General features: G+C 33.5%; 1 protein-coding gene across 1 annotated transcript in view; it reads right to left on the minus strand.

Annotated features, from left to right (window-relative positions):
* Positions 1 to 2035: 2035 nt before the first annotated feature.
* Positions 2036 to 19096, minus strand: part of LOC128552679 (receptor-type tyrosine-protein phosphatase U-like) — a gene marked incomplete at its 3' end in the record, with an annotated part of 61280 nt that continues 44219 nt past the window's right edge. Inside the window, exons 9-13 of the mRNA XM_053533722.1 lie at positions 7565 to 7667; positions 7251 to 7327; positions 6257 to 6391; positions 2713 to 2841; positions 2036 to 2097 (exon numbers count right to left, since the gene is read on the minus strand). Coding sequence (XP_053389697.1) covers positions 2036 to 2097; positions 2713 to 2841; positions 6257 to 6391; positions 7251 to 7327; positions 7565 to 7667 — 506 coding nt within the window. The remainder of the gene's footprint in view (positions 2098 to 2712; positions 2842 to 6256; positions 6392 to 7250; positions 7328 to 7564; positions 7668 to 19096) is intronic.

A 19096-nucleotide genomic window follows, 5' to 3' on the forward strand; every position in this document is an offset into this window, starting at 1 on the left:
AGTCGATGTTGGATAATGGTTGAATTTAGGTCGCGACGTCGGCGACCTAAATGCAACGTTGAAAAGACGTTGAAACCCCGACGTCTAACAGACGTCGGCAGTAGACGTCGAATCGACGTTGGATATTGGTTTGATTTAGGTCGCGATCTCGGCGACCTAAATGCAACGTCGAAAAACCGTTAAAACCACGACGTCTAACAGACATTGGTAGTAGACATTTAAGCGACGTTGGATATATGTCGGATTTTTTTTTAATATTTCGCAGCAAAACACAATTATATTTTCCAAAGATGAACTCGTTTCTTGAATGGACACATTTGAGTTTAATAACACTAATTCATAATTTCAATTTTATTTTACACGATATAACTGTTAAGTATAGGTTGAACAGGCACTTCTATAAAACTATGTCTGAAAAAATAAAAATAAGCAAAACATCCGACCTGTAACCGAGAGAATGAGTAGTTATTAGTATGCATTTAACAAACTAAATTGGTCTAGCGCAAGAATTTCATTTTGACTCAATTTTAAACTATGATGTCAGATGATATACCTAGATCAAAATGGGAACATTAGTTACGAAATCTGACCCAGCGTTGAACTTTACACATGTAGCTGGGTTAGACACACGCTACTTGCAGAAATGTTTACACATTCTCATGGTATTGTACTATTTTATTGAACTGTCAAATGCATATTGATTACATGGGCGGTGCACAGAATATTTTAATCTTCGGTTGATTTTCGGTACACTCCGTATAGTATACGGAAAGTAACCAGGAATTAAAATGGTTTATATTTAAAGCGTGCATACGCATGTACACAAATCACGATAGCTCAGTGGTTATCGTCAATTGCTTGAAACCTGGAGATCATAAGATCGAAACCGTTCACAGTCTTTATTTTTCAAGAAACACTTTGTGTATGTACATTTTTATGCAATGTTCCCTTCATTGTATTTTCACAAGTATCTTTTTATGCATTTATTTCGGTTTTTTTTTTTTTTTTTTTTTTTTTTTTAATTTCTCATTTTAAATATATGTTTATGTTATTTTTATTCACAGTTCATTTCACTAAATTTTAAATTTCATACATATAAATTACAAGTAGCTAAATTCATTATTCAGTTTCGCTGGCGGTGTCGGTACTGCTGTCATCGGAGTCATATAAATCATATAAACAATCAAAATGAAAAATAAAAATGTTCTCTCTAATGGGCTTGAACCAGCAATTTCCAGCATTTGAGTCATGTGCTGTAACCACTGGACCAAAGATACGAACGATGAGTACGTGTTTCACCATCAATACTAATAATGAATTTTGGACACTTAACCAAAATTTCTTTCCGTAAAACATAGTAAGGATAGCACCAAAGTTGGGTCGAATATTATAATATCGAATGCACAGAGCGTGTAATGTATGCACATTTGACAGGTTAAAAAATAGCACAATAATTTGATTCATTTGCGAGAGTTTTGCAGACATTTAGGGCACTGTTTAGATTATTCTTCAATACGATTTGTAGAAAGTAAGTATTTAAATAAATTTCTTAATTATTTGACTTATCATATCAATTATCACCCGCCTAAGAAAATGCATACAATTCGTAAGAACAAGAAACTTTAACTATAAAATAAAACTTATAAACATACTTGACAGAAGAGTTAACATTGAATATTATGTTTAAAATTTAAACTTTCAAAATGCCTTTGAAGTAACTGAACATTCACATTTTATATATTTCAGATGAAGTTTGCACTTATAATTGTGATGATTTTGAGAGATTCAACAATCAAAGCAGAAAGTTCTCAACTGACTACAAAGAATTTATGTTGACTTATTCATCATGAATATAGATGTCGATTGAAAAGAAGTGTAATGCTACATTATAAATAAAATGATTTATAAAGATGAAATGATTAATGTTATTTCTTGGAAAGAAAACCGATATTATAAATATCAGAAATATGACGTCTAACCAACGTCAGAAAACCGACGTTGAATCGACGTCTGACTTCGACGTCTAAAAACTTACATTTTCAACCAAAACGCAACGTTGAATCGACGTCGTATCAACGTCATTACGTCAAATGCCCACTGGAATATATCGAATCAACTTAGCGGCGGTCTAACTCATGCCGTGACTTTTGTTTTCTGGTTTATGATATCCGTTTATCGGTACTGGCTACCCATTTATTTTCAATGAAACATTCTTCGTAAGACGAATTACTATTACAGCGTTATGTTGTTTGATTAAAATATTTAATCAAAGCAGGTTGCTTGTTAGAAACGTGTGTGGTTATGATGATGTAATAAAATAATGATTTTCTATAAAAAGGTACATTGTATATAGTTTGCTTATAGTTCCTTATCATAAAATTGTCTTGTTTCATAAAACTGCCTTTTCATAATCAGACTTAGAGTTAAATAAACCAAAGCGTTGCGATGCCTGCACATGTAGTAATAATATTTCAATATGATAAATGTTCCAAATCAACAGAAAGGTAATACTGACATTGACCGTGCCTAATTATGTTCCATAACCATCTATTGAAGCTAAGGTTGTCATATCAGCATAAATTACTAAAATAACATTAAAGCTTCACTGAGTGTTTGTTGCAAATAAAAAGAGCCAAACAGAACGTTGTACGCTGTCGACTACCTAAGGTATTATGGAAACTGAAAAGCAGTGCTTCAACTTCAAACATATACCTTTCCTGTATACTTTATCATCATTTTCCTAACCACGTAACTGTGTTTAGTTTCCAGTCTTGAAGACGATACTTTGAAATTGGCAACAGTCAATGTCTTCTTGTCATCCGGAAGATATTGTCCAACAGTCTACAAAGAAAAACATATAATTTATCAGATAATTGAAAAGATCCAGTGTTTAATTAAAGAAAAAAATGTTAAATATCTAACTCAAAACTAATGCTACCCAATACTTGTCTCTTTACGGAAAGCTTCAAATACATGTGATATTAAAAACAAAAGATACTAAAAGTAGCCAGAGTAGCCAGGCGGCTACGCGAAAACTCATTGCCTGCAGTTGATAACGTTTTAATGCTTGCAATGTAATTGTGATTGGGCACCTGGGGTCTTCCTCCACCATCAACTCTGGAAAATCTCCATATGACCTATAATTATATCAGTGCGATGTTAAACCAAAAAAAAATAATAATAAAACAATAAAATAAACCCTGATTTGACTCGAGACTTTCTATGTATATCTTTTATTTGTTCAGTCCTAAGATATACATGTAACTTAACGGTAATTTTGCAGGTACAATTCGCAATACATTATCTATGGAACGCATTTAAACGATATTTTAACATTTAGGCAGTGTTTAGTAGTCTACCAATAAGATGCAGATGATTTAGTAATGACAGGAACAGTTTGCGTAAAGATTAAAAACATCAGTGTACGATTCAAATAGTAAATCACTACACAAGAGGGCCAGATGACCATAGATCGCTCAGTTGTGTTTTAGTGTTTGAGCTGGTAACATATTCTATAGAGAGACTTCTAAAAATCATAACTGCTGAATTACTTTGAAAACTGGCCTTCATATTTAATGCTTTTCAATATCTACCTATAGCCACTGTGGGTAAGTCGTCAGGCCATCCAACAGTTATGTTTTTGTGCATTAATATGGCTTCAATCCAAAGACAAGACTTAGAAAAAGTAGAACGACCACAAAGCTAACATCAAGATGTTCGTTAAGTTCTTTCTGTTGGAGCATATGTTAACTGGCAGTAAGCTCGATTGTAAGGTCAGCAACACTGCAAACATATTAACTAATATAACTATGATCACCTGGGAAGAGCCTCGTTTTAACCTAAGGGCATTATTTGAACATTTTTTGTTAGAAAACAACTAGGCAATGCCACATACCAAATATTAATGGCCTAGGCCCTGAACTTTTAGACAAGAAGACATTTTTTTAAAAAAAAATCCTATACAAGTCTATGCAAAACTTGGGATCCCCAGGGTGGGCCACTTTTCACCTCAGGGTAACAATTTGAACAATCTTGGTAGAGGACCATAAGGTAATTCTACATACCAAATATCATATGTTTATTTAAACCATGTGACCCGGGCCTGGGCAGGGCAATATTTGACCCTAGAGGGATAAATTAAACAAACCTGATAACGGACTAATAGATGATGCTACATAGCAAATATCAAAGCCCTATGCCCTACAACTTTGGACAATAATATTTTCAAAAGTTTTCTTCTATAAGTCTATGTAAACCATATTTGACACTAGTGGGATAATTTGAACTTACTGGGTAGAAGACCATTAGATGATGCCAATACCAAATACCAAAGCCCTACCTACTGTGGTTTTGACTAGAAAATTTTCAAAGTTTTTTCCCTATGTAAGTCTATATAAACCATGTGAAGCCCGGGACGGGCCATATTTAACCTTAGGAGGGAATAATTTGAATAATCTCACCAGAGGACCACTAAATGATGTTACATAAGAAATACCAAAGCCCTAAGCCCTGTGGTTTTGGAGAAGAAGACTTGCAAAGATTTTCTCTTATAGGTCTATTTAAACCATATGACGCCAGGGCGGGGCAATATTTGACCCGATGGGAAACATTTGAACTAATTTGGCAGAGAACCGTTAGATGATGCCAAATACCATATATCAAAACCCTAGCTACTGCGGATTTGAAAACGAAGATCTTTAAACAATTCCTATAGTTCTGCATGGATTTCATTTCTTTGGGCAATTTCGACAGAGTGGCATTCAAGAATAATTTCTGTGAAGTGTAGTGTAAATCTGCCCAGTGGTTTTGAAGAAAAAGATTTATAAAATTTACTATATTGCCATATAGGGAGAATACCTGCCGCCCCCTGGCGGCCATGTGTTTTTACCGAAACAGAATGGCAAGTTTGGTAGAGAGTCACACGGAGATCATTTCTACAAAATAATCCAGCTAAAAGTTTCTGACAAGAAGATTTAGAAAGTTTTCTTTTCGGCTGCCATGGCAACCAGAGTTCTGCATAGAATTAAATCATTTAGACGTTTTACAAATTGTTGACACACGACGCACGATGCACGATGGACATCAATAGGTCACAAAAGCTCACTTTGTCACTGCGTGACAGGTAAGCTAAAAAGTGACACGATTTATATTTGATTATGCTGTTTATTATCTTTTTAACATTTTGCATAGAAAAGAAAACCGATGCCATTTTAAGCATCTTTTCAATAACGGAAGACAGGAAAAATGAAAAGCTTTGAATAAATATGAACAGCGAGTGGGTGTTTGAAAAATTACAAACTTCAGTATTTGTTTCAATATCGGACTACTTGAAAATTAAAAGCTCTCTATCTTAGTGTTAAATGGTTGTAAACTTACCAACTTAAACAGAACGAGGACTGGGACATATAATATTTTAATACGAGTTTCAATAACGAAATTCTTTAAAATAAAAGAAAACTTTCTGTACGTGTGTTAAGGGCATTTCCGGGAGATTTTTCTGCGAAACATAATAATGATATCTACTGTGTAGCAACAATTAGACTAACAGTAGCATAAAATACATATCCCTACTTATCACGACAAACATACCGAATGATTAAGAATTTTACCAGAAGTATAAACACGTGAAATTTATTTTGCATACTTGAAAATTCATCCATCAAAGCTATACAAAATAAAAGCTAAGATGTGTCAAAAAGGTGTATGATAATTGTTAATTCGAAAATATCATCAGAACAATATATATATATATGTGTGTATTGTAGTTTGATGAAACTGAATTTCTTTTTGAATAGTTTACTAAGCTAAAGATTATAATTCAGCAATAAAACTTGTTGGAACACGAAGCATTCAACGCCCCGAGTGAGGCTCGAACCTACATCCGTGAGGGGGAATTGATTTGAAGTCAGCGGCCTAAACTACTCGGCCACAGAGGCCCGATTTTCGTGTACAAGGTGTGTTGTATGTATGACCAAAAGTTGGTATTGATAACGAATTGTTTGATTGAACTTTGTATTAGTTCGGTTATCTTACCAGACGGACTGTCCGCAGCTCAATTTTGTTAGGAAGCCATCCAGCAGGCTTATAGGAGGTCGGTGTTTCTACAAAGGTTCCCGCTTGTGATTAAATATTGCATTGAGGGACACCTGATGTCTTCCTTTATCATTAAAGCTAAAAAGTCGCCATATGATCGGTGCAACGTTAAACCCAACAAAATGAATAAATAAATAGACACGGAAACATATTGTGTGCTTACCATTCCAGGATCTCTCAAGTCTTCCATTGTAGCAATACATGAACAGTCTTCTTGGTAGACCAAAGTAATAAAATCTGCGACAGTACACGGCAACGGTGACTGCGCAGCAATGAAGTAATCCTTTTTCACAAAACTCTGCAACATGAGAAAAAAACATTTCAATACTAACGTGACTAAAGAGCAATTTTGATATTTCAGATACCAATGAAACAAATTAATAGGCTGAACGTACTTAACTATGCATGATACATTATATAAGTTTACAAAAGAGATAATTTCATGGGATTTTGTCGCTGATTCTTTAACCTGTACTGCACTACAATTCCTATTGTAGGCCTGTTTGAGTTACAATCGTAGACGGATATTTCCGTCTGCGTCTACAACGTCTGGTAGGACATTTTCGTGCAGCACCTATTTCATAAAAATACCTGAATTAAGACAATAAAGAAAACGAAATACCTGTTTTGTAGAACTTTTTTTGACATAAGCGTATAAAAAAGAAAAAAAAAAGAAAAAAAAAAAGAAGAAAAAAACGTGGCGGGGAAATAGTCGTTTCAATTAAGCGTAACAACAAAGCTACAGTCTAGTTTTATCGGTAACGTTATGTCATTTTTCCCGTTGAAATAAGCTAAAACCATTTACGCATAAAGAATATATATATCAAAGTATTTTTGCATAAACATGATACAGTCACTGCAAGGATCGATAGTTTTCACTGATAGCTATGGAGGGTTCCAAATGTGGGTTTTGTCGGTATATGCAAAATCACGAAACGCCAGTCTGGTGTGTAAGAAAAAAAGGTGTATGGGTAAAGGAAAACTTGTCCAAGTTATTCAAAAGTCACACACACACAAAAAAAAAAAAAAAATCAACAAACAAATGTATGTAGAAGATGAATCAAACAGTAGGAAGATGTACTATTTGTATTTCTTGATATAAAGTAGTTGTTTTAGGTAAATTTATCAGTAATAAAAAACAGAGAGAGAAATTTTACGTTTATGTAAACAGCGTTGATATACTCAGATCCTTCGTCGGCCCGGTTAGGATACAGCATTGCTCGAAATCGACTTCCTGAAATTAACTTATAATTATTGCGAGATTTGTTATAACATAGAACAATTAATGACCGTAGTTTTTATACATAATAAAAGGACTACATTATTTTCCATGTAATAAAAGTGTCAGCTGTCACTCCCAAAATATTTAAGAAAAACCTATGTCGTATTTAAAAAGAAGATATTTGTCATTTTGTAAAATGTAGCTAATATTAATTCTCGTGCTTAATTACCCTCTTCACTATTCATGTACCTGGTATATCAGCTCCACGGCGATTCTTGCTTGTGAGTTTTTCATTTTTCAAACGAGCCTCTACGTCAGCTTTGCTGTCTGTTTCCACTGACTGTCTTAATTGCTTTAAATTGCAAGCAATGCAATACAATTAAAGAAGCGAAATGAGTCTTATTCCTTTTATTGTAAATTGATATGGCAAAGTTTAAATGTGTTATACTTTAACGTTTACCCTGATCATTATGATATCTAGCATTCCATCTTTCATGTATATTCGTATATTTTAGTTTAACCGGTCACACTGGTATACGCGTGACATATGGTTGACCCGATCAAATGGGCATTGGTCAAATATATATTTAGAAAGAGGCTAACTATGTCCTCATGTCTAGACAGTTAAAGGTCACATAGCCGTTATAAAACCCATATACCACTGTATTGTGGTGCGCATTGTTAGATAGATACTTGTAGAGTATACACGTTATTTTCCAGTCACCAATTTTGCGTCTTGGTTTGCTGTATTGAAAGAGAGTTGGAACTATTTTACTATTAATTGTTTTACCTATTTTAACTTGTATATACGTAAATACAGAGAGAGGCTCGAGTGTGATTATTTCTGCACATTGTAGTTAACAATCAATACAATTATAAAAACTGACTGTGTGTTTGTTTATTTTCCATCTCTTCTCGTTTCACATACATATGAGTTCTTGATTGCCCACCCAAGACACAACGCAAAGGAACAATATTCTAAACGATTACATAACACCAGCCGTAGGGTAACAAATGACCCGAGACCTAAAATTGTGTTGGTGCGACGTTAAACCCAACAAAAAAAATGAATGACCCAAGATATTTTTTTCAACTAGTTTGCACATTATATAACGCTTAAATAGGAATGTTCACGGTGTTCGTGTTATCTAAAGTGTGTTGCGTCAACAGCTTATGCTTTGTAAAGAGAAACATACATATTAAAATAAATTTGAAACTGTTTTTTTTTTCTTTTGGATTTCATACGGGTTTATCAGCTGAAAATAGTATTTGATCCAAAGCTTTACGTTGGAATACTTTTCGTGTAAACTGTAACATTTGTAAACAATATGCGCGTACGAGAGTGCTTTTGCGTGCGTGCGTCTGTTTGCGTGTTTGTGTGTGTGTGTGTTTCTTTCGCACCCGTTATCATTCATAATTCAACCATAATTCTTTGTTATAATTATATGTCAGAATATAATGTGTAAGAATATAACAATAGACAACCCAAAGCAAGTCATTTTTTGCCCACAGTGAGTTGAGAAATGTCCCCATTACGCTAAGATTTTTATATATAAACAGCTTTTGAAATCTGATATCTTGAAAACATAAGTATATTTAGAATTAACATATTTTTACCCTAAATATTTTGTATGAAAATAAATAACTGATATGAGCAACGGTGGTTTGATTTGACAGCTATCTATATTTCATGCATTCTTATGTTTGACATGGAGTGAACGTATGAAGTTGATGTTGCAAAAATACAATGTAGTACTATACGAGGGATGTTCGAAATGAATTATTTATTTCTATCTGGAAACTTCAAATTTCAAGTTAGCCCAAAAGGGCTCATTTCATGCCCTCGAAGTACTCCCCGTGGCCAGAAATGCAAAGTTTCAGCCGATGTATCCACTTCTTGAAGGCGTCACGGTACGCTGATTTGGGCACAGTAATAAGGTACTGATGAATGGCAGATCCAAGTGCCTGTCGGGACTGGTATTTCCGCCCAGCAAGGAATGATTTTAATTTCGGAAACAAAAAGAAATCACATGGGGCAAGGTCTGGGGAATACGGGGGATGAGGCAAAACAGTTACTTTTTCTTTCTTCAAAAACGCCGTAACTATTGCGGAGGTATGAGCGGCGGCATTGTCATGTAGAAGACGGACATGTTTAAAACCAGTGGCAGGGCGTCGTTTCTGATAATACTTTTTCAGTTTCTTTGTAGTACTTTCCGGTGATGCTTCTGCCCTTTTTCACCGGCACTTTTATTGCGACTCCTTCACCAGAGAAGAAGATTGCATACAAAACCTTCTTTGCACTCAAAGAACGTTTGGCAGTTATTGGGCGTTTGCTGTGTTTAGTGGCCCAGATCTTATTGCTATCCTTTCTGACGGGCTCAAAATAATGGACCCAGGTTTCATCACCTGTGACGACATTGGCAAACTGCTTTTTGTCATATTTTGGAAACATTTGAAGCAGCTTTTTGGCTACTTTAACCCGTTGCCTCTTTTGCTCATCAGTCAACAGATGTGGCACCCACCTAGCAGAAATCTTTCTGACTTTCAAATGCTTCTTCAAAATAAGGTGAACCATTGATAGTGATATGCCTACCTTTCGTGCAATATCACGAATGATTTCCTTTATTTTGGAAACGATTTCTTTACGAGATGCAGATTTTGGCCTACCTGATTTCGGTGCATTTTTGATGGACTCTACACCAGACTCAAATTTCTTTTTCCACCGCCGAACTGTGTCATAAGACACACAAGAAGGTCCATAAGCAGTAGAAAGTTCAGTCATCAGCTGCTTCAAAGAACAACCAAGTTTTGAGCGAGCTTTGATGTAAGCCCGTATTTCATCTTTCTTGTCGACGCTTCTACCAGCCATTTTACTACAGTGGTCAATGATTGCGTGTTTTCAAATGGCAAATTTTATGTCTTACACTTAGTCTAATATGTACATTTATACACCGTTGTGTAGGTATTGAATAGCCCTATACAGGTAGGTATTGGTTTTTATCGTGCCCCACGTGGATATCGAGCTAGAGGACAATAAGCAATTCATATCGAACACTCCTCGTACATCTTATATGGTTTATACTATTAAATGGTCCGTCGGCAAATGCCAAAAAGTATAAAAAATCCAGAAATTATGCAAAGGTTGATTTATACCCTGATGTAATATTATCATTCATGAAACGTTTAAGGGTGGATCTTGTACTAAGTAACATGTCAGTTAAATTTCAGGACGATTTTAAAAACGTTGGAATCTAATGAGTACAAGAGTCAGAATTGCATAGGGATAACGCTGATACGGATGGTGAAAAAGAAATTTATGTGACTTGTATTATAATAAATCTTCTAATCTTTTAATGCTAAAATAATCAAAAACTTACTTTGGCTGTCAAATAATGCTACGCTATGTATTATATATCGGATAAAATGTAAAAAGTAGGGGTTGAAGTACACCCCCCCCCCCCACCCCCACCACCACCACACACACACACACAATAGTACATATACTTACGCTGGAAATCTTAAGAACTTCTAATCCTTTATGAACGAACATAACCCTCATGTTTACAATTCAGAAAACAAAATGAAGAATAAATAACGTATTGATTTATGAATACCGAAGTGTCATGTTATTTTATTATTAGTTTACTTTGTTTTCAAGATAAATACATGATTGGAAATTATTTTGATTCATCGGTAGTATATTGTAATTTGTATTTCCAAGAGCAGTCCTTTGTCTATCGGTGCATCCTGTAACATTTCTGGTCACAGCATTCAGGATCAAGTTCTTGAAGCCGTGGGTAAATGGCCAATTACAGAACTGAGCTAGCAGCCATATATCTTGCGGATTGCGACACAGAAAATTTGTCATTGCTACATAGATATACATTTATACATATAACTACCTAGGACTTTCAGAAATGTTGTAGTGTTAAAAAGGACTTATAAAAAGGTTATCCATGAATTTGGTAATGTTTGAATTTTTGCACATGTATGTTAAGAGCTCAGTTTGACTTGTCATTTCAATTAATTTACACACAATTGACATTATTGAAGAAAACATATATTCATCCATTTTAGAATGGATTATTTTTATTATTTTAATAAATTATAAAATTACACCTATATTATTTTGACTCAAGAAATATCATACCACAACTGTCGCGACATAACTTAGGTTAGATATTTTTCCACCTGCACTTATTAGTAACTAATTCTTTTCGCAGGTAGTAGAATTATATTTTTAAATAAGTAATGGCAAACAAGAGAAATAGTCAATGAGTAACATTTACTACATCTACATTAGATATAACTATTAGGTATACTTGGTACTACTCCTGGATATTTAATTTTCACATTTTGCTTGTTTCATTCAGAATTCAGTCAACTAGATCTAATTAGATGTTGTTAGTTCTTGCTACCCGTATAATTTATACGTAATTGTATCACAAAACTATTGCTCACATGGTGCGTATTCGGCGGCAATATACAATTTTGTCACCCTGCGTGACAGTGGAAACTCTTTGCGGCTTAAATTCATCGGGAAAGAGTCACAAGTCTTGGGCCTGAGCATCATTTGAAAAGCTGTGCCATGTTTTGGACGTGACCACCATAAGGTCCACTGTGCCACAAATTTTGAGCTTGGACACCAATTAGGTGGTGTATCAAGTTTTGGGCTTGAGCATCGACAATTTTCACATGCCACAATATTTGGGCTTGGGCACCATATAGTTACCTAGTGCTCTAAGTTGTGCGCTTCAGCGCTAATGCCATATTTGTTTTTGTTTTGTTGCTTTTATATGAATTCATATAATAATATAGATCTTTGCATTCAACCTTATTTGTTCTATATGTCTGAACATAACATTGATGAAGCTTTCTAATTTTATTGAATCGTTCATTTTTTTTTCAATGCACGGACTACTTAAATAACATAAAATCTCAAAGTATTAGAATTATATTGTTTCAAATTAATTATTCTCGATAATTGCATGACTAGACACTGTCCATTTAGTTATAAAGATGTCAGTAATTTTTGACTCTTATTAACAATACATATGTAAACATCCAATTATGCACGTATATTGTTAATTTTTTCCAGATGAATATGCCTACGATACGACCAGCAAACATTTAGTCGACGCGCAAATTTCATTGCAGTACAATCCACACAACTGTATATAAATATTGGCATTCGTTGTAAGTTATATGTTGCTGCAAATAGCCGAACTCAGTGTAAAGCAATGAACTCGTGACTCTTATTCAATTTTATAGAACTTACAATAACTTGTCAATGTTACATTTTATGACCTATATCCACCTCATCATAAGCTTTGGTTGGGAGATTGCGAACGCTTTGTTGGTCAACTAACAAAAGGTTAATAATTTTGGCGGGTTTTCTTCCCCTAACTTTCATTCTTAATAAAAATATTTTAAGATACAGTCTATTACTTTGTTAAAGTAATTTGTTTAGAGATGTATATAGTTATCAGTCATTTTAACATTACAATGACAATATTTCAATTCGTCTAAGTGTTTGTCTTTTCTTTCATGGCTAATCGAACAAGTCGAAGCTCATCAGGATGACGTGGATTCACAAATAAGAATTCATATGAAGGATAAATTGATTTATGAATACCAAAGTGTCACCACTCAGTCAGTCACTGAATGATATCATGAAGTAGTATGACATCTACCTATTACACAAATTTAAACGTCTCAGCTTAAATCCGATTGTCAGTTTATCAAGATGAGTATATATCACAGGTCACAAAAATATAATAATTAGCCAAAGAAACAAAGGAAATCAATCGCTTTTCTATCTTTTAACACATACAAAACGTGTTGAAGGTGAATATTTTCGCTTAACTCACCCTCCCTACCCTCTGTCACTGTAGTGACATTTCGATAACCATGCACTACTGGATGTTCATACCATTAATCATGGTTTAAAACCCTGTAAAATATCCATTAAAATAGGAAAAACCGTTAGTTAACCCCATTAATTCTTGCATCACTTTATTTCACAATATTAATTAATATTAACCCATTTTTGACCATAAATCATGCCATCAAAAATTTAGTTTGGTAGCTAAAACGTTAATGGCTTTAAAAAGAAATAGTGAAATTCTGTATATTTTGAACTTAACCGGATTATTCATGGCCCTTAAATTTGATTTAATGCCCATAAAATGTTCAGGTTCTGTACATTTTCATTTAAGAGTAAACTTAATGGCCCTTAGCAGCAATGTGATGCCCATTAAATCAAACATTCTGTAAAATGAGATTCGTATATTTTCTTTTGTTTTGGTTTTTGGCTTGCACTCCCATTGAATGCTAATAATTCCAGTCCCATATTGTTCTAAAATGGACTTTAATCACAATAAATAAATACTACGCACACATCGTCTATAATATATCATAATGTTATATTTAGTTGCATAAAAGTTATTTCCCCTTGATGCAGTTACGCCATTTTTTTTTTCAAATGCTTGCTAAATTGTGTTCCTATAAAAAGTCGGATTTATTTCAATGAATGTCGGATGAAAACATATTAATTTATTTGATAACATCAATCTACATTGTTTTGGTAAGAGTAAATATGTATTGATGCATGTTACTTTTTCTGTCTTTTTGTTTTTTGTTTTTCTTGTCCAAATAATAAGCATTTGTATAAGAAAATGGGTAGGGTAAGGAATTTACATTATAAAATGTGTTCAGGCCAGTTTAGATTTTCAAATTTTCTAATCCTTGAGTAGAAACTAAGGCTTATAGAGAAGTGAACAGTACACATGATTGTGAATATTTACAGTCTGATTTAAATTCATTTAGGGCATGAGTAGATCAATCGCTTCATCGTTCCAATGAATCAAAGAGTGTGGTACCCTTGGGGTGGGGGGGGGGGGGAAGCTACTTGTGATGCAATCACTCAAACATTTGCTCTTAGCTGTTTAAGTGCATGCACCTGAGCACAAAGTACTGAAGTAGAGCTAAATTGTGATTGCCCATTGTGCGCTGACATTGTCATCAACAGTTGCTTTTTGAATACACCTGATGCCTAATGTCTGTACAAATAAAGACTTTGTCAGTATGTTTGTTAATATTATAAAGTTTAATAGTTAAAACTACCCACATGGTCACTTGATCTATTAAACCGGTACCTGTAAACCCTTCTCAGTAAAACACAATACTATAAATTATCCATTTATTTTCTCATTTCATATGAACATATGACAGAATAAGGATACAATATGACAAATGTTTGTACGAGGCTGTTGCATGTGTTAACAGTACAAAAGAAAAGAAGAAACAAATATTCTTCTAGCATTTTACAAAACAGTACATAATAATATGTATAGATACTATTACATGTGTAGTAATACGTAGTTTAAATCAATACGGCAAATATGAATATGAAATTGATTATCTTAAGATGTTTGATGACAAATTTTCATGGCCCTTAATTTGGTATACCATTAAAATATTACGAACCCATTAAAATCTAATCTGACATTTTTAATGAGACCATTAATCTTTTTTTGAAATAATTAATGATCATTAACAGAGCATTAAAAAATGAATGGCCCCACTAGTTTTTACTAATTAATGTGGAATTAAGGGTTACTTTTTAAAAGCACATTAATTTCATGCCAGTTAAAATTTTTCATGGAGTTTTAAGGAGCCTGTTAACTTATTTTAATGGTTTATTTTAAGCAGCTTTTCATGGCCATTAAAGTCATTTTAACAAGTTATATTTTACCAGGGTTTTAATATACTGATCCATGGCTTTTTAATGTGTGGCATTAAAACTATGGTCATGAAAATCCCATTAAATAGGAAGAAGTAATGGGTGAATTTTAATAGTGACCCGTTAAAACTCTGTTAAAAACGTTTGAAAAAATTAAGGCCAATTTCGTGGCCCTTTTAATGACATGTGCATGCAGTAGTGATGCGAGTTTTTCTTCCCCGTTGTCTGATTTTCAATACAAATGTTTTAATATACAATTTGGCGGTTTTTCTTCTTTCCCCAATTTTGATTCTCAATAAAAATATTTTAAGACACAGTCTACTATTTTGTTAAGGTAATTTGTTTAAGAATGTATAGTTATCCGTCATTTTATCATTAAAATGACAATATTTCAATTCATCTAAGTGTTTGTCTTTTCTTTTATTGCTAATAAAATAGAGCAAAGCTCATCAGGATGAGGTGGATTCATGATTTAAAGACATTACAATAATATAATTTGAATGCTGCTTTAATTTTTTTTAAAGCTAAACATGTTAATCTCAATTTGCATTCAAAGAATTTTGAATGTAGCTACAAATTAATATAATTTGTATTAGAATAGCTGCCCGATTGATGTTACATATACAGTGTATCCTAGTAAAAATAAGGGGATAGGAGAATCGAACATATAATGAATCTGCCACTTTCTTTCTTTTTCACGTCAAGTGAAAATGATCATTGTACAGTTATGGTTTTTGAAACATTTGAAAGAATTGTTTAAATGCAATCTGCATTTTTCGGTCACAATTCCACTAAGTATTTACAACCTCTTCTTAAAGTTTAAAGGCCTTTGATTACACAAACAGAAATGTGCATATAAGTTCTTAACCTATCAATGTAGTTTATATTATATACAGTCCTGTATATTGATGTACTTCTGGCGGTGCTTGAACGTTTTAACTGTTTGCTTCAAACACAAATTTTCAGATATATCACAATGCCAAATCCCTTCAATATCCTTGTTTCTACAATGTATTATGATTGCATTTATAGTCATGCATTTGCTTGACATTATGAACAGGTAGTACATAGCTTTACAGCTATAAACTGAGCAAGTCCTGGAATCAAGAATTCGTGTATCGTATCTGACTGTTGTTTGGTCGTATGAGTAATGCTTATTGGTATTCTTGTAATTAATATTTAAAGTAACGTATGTTTCAATCCATTTTAGACTTAACTTAATTATATTACTATGGAATAAAACTCTTAATTAAAAAGAGCTTTTACAATATTTCATAGAGACATCAATCCACCACTGCCATGTTCCAAACAAATGGTGCAGAGTCTATAAGTGTGTACATATGCATCTAAGCACGTATAATGGACTGATTCTGATACTGATACCTAAAAGTGACTCATCCGATTTTAGTGTATATTTCGGTCATGCGGTCTACATTGATAAAGGTAGTTACTAGGCTAATGTTTTTAAGTATAGGATATCGACCGAGTACGAGGTCTTTCTCTGTACGAAAGACCTAAGCACGGGCTTCTTGCGAACACCGAGAGCTCGAAGCACTCGAGGTGTTTCGAGAAGCCCGTGTGCAGGTCTTTCCTACAGCGACAGGCCGATGTACGGGATCGATATCCGGCTTACATACCGTCATTCCTTCTCAAAATGTCCAGCGGTTACGATTCTGACAAAATTGTGTCGCAAAATGAACGTGAAGACAGAAAGATTTTCCTGACATAAAACACATACGCCCACATGTAAGGAATAATTTATGTTACTTTTAGAAAATTATGTGTATTCGTAGAAGTTATGGCGTAACAATATATAGGTGTAGGAAGTGGTAATAATGTACATGTTAGCTCGGGAAGGTATGTTACCCTTTGAAATATTACCTGAAAGGTTTATGTAGGACAATAATCCCCTGTCTACCAAAACAGTTGGCTACTTCCATATCGGTAGACAACATGAAACCTCGGAAAGTAACCATTACTTTCATTTTTGTAGAGAAAATAATGCACATTTTGGTCACAAAACACCAAAAGACATTGTCAAAATTGTTTTAATCGTATACATGTCCGCCACTGTAGGGGCTTGTCAAGTTTCAGTAAGACTGTCCAAGTAACACCAGAATTATGGCCCTTTATGTTCTGTGTTACCTATATCGGGTACTATAAACATGGCAATTACTGCTTCATAACCTGTGACATAGTTTAGAAATTTCAGAGTTATTACCCTTTCACTTTTTAAAAATTCACATATTTGTACCAACCAATAGGTAGAATAAACTAACCAATGTGAAGAATTTCATGAAACTTTTTTTCATTTTTCCATAAACATTTATTATCAACATGCAAAGTTGTACGCTCTACCCACATCGTTCCTCCGCCCAGTCACACCCGCAACCCAGATCATGCATCCCAATCCCAATTTATTTTTATTTTTTTATTTCCATCAGTATTTGTTATCAACATGTGAAGTTTTGTACCCTGACCCGGCATCCCCCTCCTTGAAAATAAAACAAATTTAAACATTCAATGAATATTTATCAACATAATGAAGTTATTCTAAAAGCTAAGCCTAACACAATTCAAATAACTTCACTAGTCAGGATTAACTTAGCATACATTTATTATGTACACTTAAATAATTCGTTTTTGCTTGTTAAAATATGTGTTGTTTAATATTTGATTGTTCAAATTTATTCAACTGAAAATAATGTTTTGAGTGAAATATGCTGGAAAATAGTGAACTTTTTAATAAATTTGTCTGCCTCAGTGGTGGAGTGGTTTTTCTTTAATATTTTTCATAATTTTGACTTATTATTTTGATTTCACATACGGCTTCATGTGGAAATTAGGATTTTTTTTTTCTAATTTTAGTAATGCATACATGTGGGGTGCATCTAATAACAAGAAATGTTAATAAAATTATGCAAGCTTTTCTTGAAAATCCTTGTTTTACCACTAACTTTTTTATATAAGGTGATCATGAGCAATCATGATAAAATCACAAAAAAAAAAAAAACAACTAAAAAGAAAAAAAAAAAATAAACATGTTATTACATGTTATTGAAACATAATCATGTGTTTGATAGATGTTATTTATCACGTTTTCACGTGCTCAGATCTGGGTCAGAACAGCAAGACCTCTGCACGAAAATTCGTTTGTTCAAACAGGTCTTTCAGAAGAAATATAGACCTCTGTCAAACAAAAGAAGAGGTATTTAAACACAGTTCCATACCGAGGTTATCTACATGTAATAGTTGAAATACATCATCTTTTGAATGAACTAGTTTGTTCGTGTATTTCAATAGTTTTAAAAGTTGAATATTGATTTTAGTAAGAATAACAATGACACCACAACCAAAATATGAATAAGGAGTCTTATTTATGTTTTCGTTATTGAAATGTAATATGATTGCGTAGTTCAGTAATTCCGTCCCACAGTATAAGAGATATTTAAAAACACCTTGGTCAAAGAAAAAAAATTATTTGAGAAAACATATTTTAACAAAAGTGACATTTGTTTCACTTCCCATGATGTACTGTTTATTTATGTTATGTTCTATAAGTTCAAAATATGTAGCGTTTATTTACATCGAGATTTTCATCACAAGCCTTGAAAAACAAATGCATATAAACCGATAATTTCAGTAATGAATACAATCTTACCGTCCATGAATATAAAAACACGAGCGCATTGAATATATGAAAACCTCGGTCTTGAATCCACCACATTCCATCGAAACCCAAATACTATCCTTGCTTTATTGTTACTTAATAATCTGGTTAATTATGGTAACGTATGTTTCATTTCAATTTTTTAATGTTGCAAAAACTGACTGAAATATAAACTGAAATGGTGACCTTTAAAACCTAAGAAACGTATATTTGATTCTTAGATATTGTCATGTTCTGTATTTCTTTTGAATAAAAGTCAAAAATATTCAGACTGCGAACATACTGTAACCATGTCTACTGTTAATTATCAATATGCTATCTATGTTTGAAGCAGAAGCCAATAATAAAAATACTAGTCTATGCTATC

Source organism: Mercenaria mercenaria, unplaced genomic scaffold (genome assembly GCF_021730395.1).
Source record: "Mercenaria mercenaria strain notata unplaced genomic scaffold, MADL_Memer_1 contig_3024, whole genome shotgun sequence".
In the NCBI taxonomy this organism is placed as follows: Eukaryota; Metazoa; Mollusca; class Bivalvia; order Venerida; family Veneridae; genus Mercenaria; species Mercenaria mercenaria.